The 7,500-nt window shown below is 45.6% G+C and overlaps 1 protein-coding gene across 1 annotated transcript in view; it reads left to right on the plus strand.

Moving 5' to 3' along the window:
- Positions 1 to 5,949, plus strand: part of LOC138046794 (uncharacterized) — a 6,079-nt gene extending 130 nt beyond the window's left edge. The window contains exons 1-2 of the mRNA XM_068893377.1: positions 1 to 3,396; positions 3,512 to 5,949. The exon at positions 1 to 3,396 is cut by the window's left edge and continues 130 nt beyond it. Coding sequence (XP_068749478.1) covers positions 1 to 3,396; positions 3,512 to 5,949 — 5,834 coding nt within the window. The remainder of the gene's footprint in view (positions 3,397 to 3,511) is intronic.
- The last annotated feature ends 1,551 nt before the right edge of the window (positions 5,950 to 7,500 follow it).

Consider the following 7,500-nt stretch of genomic DNA (forward strand, 5'->3'; position numbering starts at 1 on the left):
AGGTACGAACACAACAAATACAACTTAATACCGCATGGGAGCAGTATTGTGCATGCTGTGATAAATATGATGATTTGCTTGACACTTCCTGTGAAAAATATCAGAGTGTTTTGAGTGACCGTGATACTCAACGCATAAGAGTACAAGATTACAACGCTAAGATTGAGCGATTTGTTATTGATGCTGCCGAATTTTACAATAATCAAGTGTCTGAAGAAATAATGGAGAAAGGGAAACATTCCCAGCCGGAATCTGTGAAATCCCAAAAAAGTTACGCCTCGAGATTAAGTGTGTCTAGTTCGAAAGCCCGTGAAGCTAAAGTCCAAGCTGCGAGGGCAGCATTGATGCAACAACAAGCTGAAGAAAGAAGTAGAAGGGTAGTTGAGCTCGAAGTGAAAAGAGTTCAGATGGAAATTAAACGAACGCAATTGGAACTTGAACATAGGCTTGAACTGACCAAATTAGAGGCCGCAAGAGAGGTTGTGGCCGCAAGAGATCAGGCAGAACTAGCCAAACTAGAGGCCTTCCTGGCAGAACAAGAAATGTCTGAACTGACCAATGAAAAGGATGGTATTAAGTGGTCTCCCAAAGTTGAAGAATTTCACCCAGAGGACAAACTCGTGGAACCTCTTGAAGTTCCAGTCGCTTCTTTGCCTTCAGTGATCTCTAGTAGCTTTACTCCTGCACCTGTGTCAGTTATGAACCCACCTCTCACGTCTACACCTGCAGTAGAAAACCCCGCAGCTACTACCTCCATGCATGCTACTGGAGGAATCTGTTTTAGTGATCCACTTGTGGTTCCAAAAATGCAGCTTAAGCCAACTGTTCATGAGAGTAATGTGCCCAAACCTGTCAAAGGTGATTGCCAAGGGGAATGCCAACCATTGACCTTTGTGACCTCAGTCACACCGTCTACGGTCACGCCATCTACAGTCACACCGTCTACGGTCACGCCATCTGCAGTCATGCCTAACATGTCTAGTGCAGCTCTCAATGAAAGCCTTACAGCTATTATGTCCTCAATGGAAAGGATAAGTGCTTCTCATGATCTCCCTCATGTGCGAGTCCAGAAGTTTGATGGATCGCCTCAACAATATCCTGCCTTTCGCCAGAGGTTCAAGCAACTGGTGGAGACAAAACCGCTTGATGATGCTGTCAAAATGACCCGTCTATTACAATTTCTAGAGGGACCTGCGTTTCTTGCAGTTCAGCGGTACGAGCCATTGCCAGGTGGTTTGGCAAAGGCCCTTAGGACGTTGGAGGACCGATTTGGTCAGCCATTTCAAGTAGTGAGAGCGTCTGTGGAATCTCTCACTAGAGGACCTGTTATACAACCTAATGACAAGGACAGCTTGCAGCAATACGCAGACATGGTTCAAGTTACTTATGATATCCTAGAGTCAATGGGATACTTGAATGAAATGAATGTAGGCAACCTTGAGAAAGTCATCATGCGACTTCCTAAGTGGATGCAAGCCAAATTTGCTGAACGTTTAAAGCGCCTAGAGGGTGAAGGTCATGCGATGCCTACCTTCAAGCATGTAGTGGACTTCCTCAGGGAGCGAGCCTTTATTTTGAACCATCCTTTCTTCAGTGCTGGAAGTCGTGAGAACGTGGTTTCTAAATTCAAGTCTAGGGGCAAGCCGCCTGTGACCCCTAAACCCGCCTTTTTTGTTAACATGACAGCCGCAAAGGGTGAGCCTTGTCCAATGTGTTGCCAGTCCCACCGCCTGTACCAGTGTGAGGCATTTAAATCCAAATCTCCGAGGGAAAGAAATGACTTTGTCAGGCAGCACAAAATATGTTTTAACTGCATCAGTTCATCTCTACACAACTCAAGAAAATGCAAGTCAACAATCAGGTGTAAAGTGGAAGGCTGTGGACAGGCACATCACACGTTGTTACATTTTCATGAACCAAAGGAAGTAGTTGATTCGGGAACTGTGAGTCAAAATAATGAAGTCAACCAGGACTCGTTGGCTGACCAAGGTACATCATGCAATACTTCAGCACATTCAGTCAATCCAGTAGTCAATTCCTCCGAGGTGCTACTTCAAGTTATTCCAGTGAAGGTGATAAGCAATTCTGGCCGTCAAATCACAACGTATGGTCTAATTGACTCAGGGTCTGACATAACCATGGTTGACCCTTCTCTTGTGAAGTTGCTAAATATTGAAGGAACACTAAGTAAGCTTTCTCTCACGACAGTGAACAGTGCTGATGTTGAAGAAAGGGGTATGAAGGTTAACTTCAAAATTGCATCATTGGATAGCCAGAACGACCATGTGATTGCTGTCAACCCTGCATGGGCTGTAAAGGATCTTACTATTCCCCTGAAACATACAAGGTTGTCAAAATCTTTAGAGCAATGGCCACATTTACGGGAAGTGCGTTTCCCAGAGGTGGAAAGGAGGAAGATTTCCATCCTACTAGGTACTAACATTCAAGAAGTCTTCGTACCTCTTGATGTAAGAAAGGGAAACCGAAATGAACCGCTTGCCATCAAGTCTTGTCTTGGTTGGAGCATACTCGGTGGCTTCTCAAATCTACAGTCCCACAGCCAGGGACAGGTTAACCTCATCAGTAGTGAAGATGTTTCCCTGAACGACCAGCTCGAGGAATTCTGGAAGATTGAATCCTATGGCACTGCGAGGTCTGAAACCAAACCATTATCGGTAGAAGATCGAAGAGCCCTAAAACTTATTGACAACTCGATTAGCCTGCTGGATGGCCATTACCAGATGGGCCTTCTGTGGAGGGATGACAATCCTGTACTGCCTTACAACAGACCTCTAGCTGAAGCAAGATTACAGTACCTGAAAAGGCGCTTCCGTCGTGATCCAGAGATGGAAGTTAAGTACAGAGATGTGATTCAAGACTGTGTGGATAAGGGGTATGCTAGAAAGCTGAACAAACAGGAAGTTGCCGCAGTCAGTAACATCACTTGGTACATTCCCCATCATCCGGTAACAAATCCCAACAAGCCAGGTAAAGTGAGGGTAGTGTTTGATGCGGCCGCAAGACTCAATGGCACATCTTTAAATGAACAGCTTTTGCAAGGACCTTGTCTTACCAATGACCTCACTGGTGTCTTAATTCGTTTCCGTGAAGAAGAAGTCGCCTTTTCCGCAGACATCGAGGGCATGTTCTACCAGACCAATGTGACGCCAAGTGACACTGATGCGCTGAGATTCTTGTGGTGGCCTGGTAGTATTGATGACACACCAGAAGACTATAAGATGCTGGTCCACATCTTTGGTGCAAAGTCCTCGCCCTGTTGCGCCAACAAAGCTTTAAGTATGACAGCACAAGACAACGAACGAAAATACTCGCCTGAAGTCATCAGAACAGTTCGTAGAAACTTCTATGTTGATGATGTGTTAAAGTCCGTTCCAAGTACAGAACAGGCTGTTCATGACATCGGACCTAACCAAGTTGCTGAAGGAAGGAGGCTTCCGTCTCACGAAGTTTGCGAGCAATAGCCGGGAAGTATTGCAATCTATCTCACCAGAGTTGAGAGCAAATCCATCGCTAGACTTGGATCTAGATCAGTTACCATTAGAGCGAGCATTGGGTGTGTACTGGGATGCGCAGTCTGACACCTTCAAGTTTAAAGCTTCACAATCAGGAAAACCGCCTACTAAGCGAGGGGTGCTCTCCATAGTTAGTTCGCTGTTTGATCCGCTCGGATTCCTTTCGCCCTTTGTGTTCTCCGCTAAGATTCTGCTGCAGGAACTCTGGAGAGATAAACTCCCTTGGGATCGACAAATTCCGGAACCGTACCTCTCACAATGGCAACGTTGGCTAGAGGAGCTACCACGTGTCATCACCATTGGCATTCCAAGGTGTTACAAGGTTCAGTCACTTCGCAACTCATCAACTGTTCAGCTTCACAACTTCGCAGACGCGTCCAGACGCGGTTACGCAGCAGTTTCATATTTGCGTTTCGCCGATGAGAAAGGAGTGATTCATTGTTCCTTTGTTATGGGAAAGACTCGCAATGCGCCAATTAGGGAGTGGACTATCCCTCGCCTTGAACTTCAAGCCGCAGTATTAGCAGCTCGTCAGAGCAAGATAATATTAAGGGAACTTGATCTACCAGTGGGTCAAACCTTCTTTTGGTCCGACTCAATGACATCTTTGCAGTATATCAAAAACGTGACAAGGCGTTTTCAAACCTTCGTCGCTAATCGTGTTGCCGAAATTCATGAAACAAGTTCCCCAGGACAGTGGCATCATATTCCCGGTGTCATAAACCCCGCTGATGATGGGTCACGAGGTGTTAGTGCTCAGTATTTTCACGCTGGATGTCGCTGGTGGTTGGGTCCCAAGTTCCTTTGGGAACCTGAGCATACATGGCCCAATGTACCAGTAGAGGATCTCCAAGATGACGATGTGGAAGTACGGAAGTCATCGACTGTTATGCTTACCTCATATGCACCACAGTTTGACCTCTCGCTGCAACGCTATTCTTCGTGGTCCCGCCTACTGAGAGTTATGTCATGGGTCCTACGTTTTGTGAAGAGAGTTCGAAAGGAAACTCGTCAGTATCTCACGTCAAGTACACTCAAGTTGGAGGAATTGCAGCAAGCAGGTCGAGAAATCGTGCGGTTAGTTCAGCGCCAGCATTTCCTCGAGGAGTGCTTGTGTTTAAAGGAAGGCAGGCAAGTGAAACGTCACAGCAAGTTAGCCAATCTCAGTCCTATCTTAATTGATGATGTGATACGTGTTGGCGGTAGAATTCACCGGGCCCCAATTGCCTTTGAGGCCGCACACCCAATGATCCTTCCAAGGTCCCATCACGTTTCCGCGTTAATAGTTCGCTACTACCATCGTGTCCTGGGCCATGCAGGTCGTGAACATGTGCTATCCGTAATCCGTCAGCGCTTCTGGATCTTAAAGGGAAGAGTTCTCGTGCGTCAGATCCTAAGTAGTTGTTTGAGCTGCCGCAAACGTAACGCGCCTCCTCTCCAACAGGTTATGGCTGATCTTCCCAAAGAAAGGCTAATACCCTACCAGCCTCCGTTCACGTACACGGGTCTGGATTTTTTCGGACCGTTTTACGTTAAACGAAGCCGCAGTACAGTCAAAGTGTATGGCTGCATATTCGTATGCTTCAACAGCCGAGCAGTACACATTGAAGATGTCAGTTCGCTGGAAACAGACACGTTCATCCAAGCCTTGGTTCGATTCATCTCAGTTCGTGGTTGCCCAAAGGAGATATGGTCGGACAATGGCACAAATTTTACCGGTGCCGAGAAGGAACTTCGCCTGTCGGTTCAGGATTTGAACGAAGAACGCATTAAGAGTGAGTTACATTCTCGTGAAGTAGAATGGTACAGTTGCCCGCTGCCAAAGTGGCGTTTTCAACGTCCTGCTGCAAGCCATATGTCAGGAGTTTGGGAAAGGCTCATTAGAAGTGTCAGGAAAGCTATGAGGGCTGTTCTCGGTAGTCAGGGTGCGCTAGTTGGCTTGGAGACGCTGCGTACAGTGTTTGCAGAAGTTACATCAATCTTGAACAGTCGTCCTATTTGTCCTTCCAGTGACGATCCCAATGATTTAGAGCCGCTCACCCCAAACCATCTTCTTCTACAACGCCGAAACCTCTTCGTGCCTCCCGGAGTCTTCGCTAAAGAAGATCTGTACTCGCGCAAACAATGGAGACACGCCCAATTCATTGCTGATTGCTTCTGGTCTCGATGGATTCGAGAATATGTTCCAACATTGCAGCAGCGCCGCAAGTGGCTACTGAGCAAACGGAACTTAGCAGTGAATGACCTGGTTCTTGTCGTGGACAACACCGTGCCGAGGTCCCGCTGGTTGTTAGGCCGTGTGACAAGGGTGTTTCCGGGTGAAGACCTGTGTGTGCGTACAGCAGAAGTGAAGACGAAGAGCTCGAGACTTGTTCGGCCTGTGACAAAGTTGTGCCTTCTCGAAGAAGCAACATGATTAACAGAGGGAAGATGTGAACGCTGTGAAATTGACATACCTGAACGCTGAACACTTAGGCTAAGTTTAAATTTCTTAGTTGTCGGGTTTGCTCAGCCCTACCCCCCGGGATGTTGAGGCTATTCCTCAACAAATCGTTAATGTTAAGTCCGTTCCGCGGTTCCGGTTTTTTCCATGGAAATGACGTACATGTAGACCATAATACTTCAGTAATTTTGCTCTTCTAAATCGCACGTGGAGAAAACGCTCGTGAAAGAACGCTTAGTTGTGAATTGTGTTTGCTTATGCCGTCTTTCATCATATGGTTTTTACGGCTTGTCAAAGGTAGTAATACAGATGAAAGGTCGACATCGCTGGTTGTCATAATGTCAAAGATTCACTACATTGTCATTAAACTCGTTGTGTTGTTGAAGGATGTTTGTGGTATCCTCGCCTAATTGCCGCTTCAAATGTCCGGCCCGGACAGTAAAGAAAGGATTATCGCTTTTGATTGAAAAACAATAGCGCTACCATTGAATTATAGTTGAAGCGTGACCAGCTTTTCAAACTTACCGCATTGTTATCTAATTTATGCACTCACCTATTTTAGACATTCTCATTAGTTACGTCATTTGATGACTACCTGTCAAAATAACTCTGAAGTAGCGCATACTACTACTCTCAACTAATTAATTAATGCACTTAAGTTGATTTTCTCCGAGAAGTGCCCAATTAACTATATTAATTACTTGATCGACCAAATAACTGTGATTTTTAAGGCTTCAACAACTCTTCCCTCTCTCTTTCTCTCTCTGTCTCTCCATATAACTTTGCAAAAGCCCAAGTTCAAGATACTTTCAACATCACGTTCGATGTACTCAAACCGTCACATGATCACAATTGGTATGAAATGCTCGCCTCATCCTTAGCCCGGGAAGACTAAGAGCCGTGAACAAGCCAGGGCAATAACTAATCCCAAACTTCTTGTGAATAACAGATCTAGAGGAGCTACTATACTGGGTTCAGTCCAGCTCATCATGAATACAGGAGCCTATAGCTTGGTTTTTGCAATACCGCTTACAATGATTAGCTAATGATTGTTTTCATCCTTATTTCCGCTTGGTATATATTGAATCGCAAGCTGCCAAATTCATCCCTCTGGCTCGCAGCATACGCCTTTCCCAATATAATTGAGAAGAAAATGGACGAAAATAAACAGACTACATGGCAAGTAAAAGACACCAATCTCGGAGAGGGAGGTGCGCTTCTGTCCAAGATTACGACAAGCATTTATTTGTTGTTCTTAACACTAGCTGCGTTTACATTGATAATGTTCGTTTACCTTTTACTGATCAACGTCAGCTACAATTGCGACCCAGACGAGAAAAGAAAAGATTGTTTTGAGTTCAAACGTTGGGATATAGCGCGTATGTTTTCCAATGTTCCAATCGATTGCTCAAGCGCTGCAATCCTGAATGGATCCGTCGAAGTCGTGTGTTACGAGATTGTCTTCGATTTCAGCAAAACAGTCGGTGCAAGCGACGGTATTTTTAAGGTCATTCCCCTGTATTG

This window comes from Montipora capricornis, chromosome 4, assembly GCF_036669925.1.
Source record: "Montipora capricornis isolate CH-2021 chromosome 4, ASM3666992v2, whole genome shotgun sequence".
Taxonomy (NCBI): Eukaryota; Metazoa; Cnidaria; class Anthozoa; order Scleractinia; family Acroporidae; genus Montipora; species Montipora capricornis.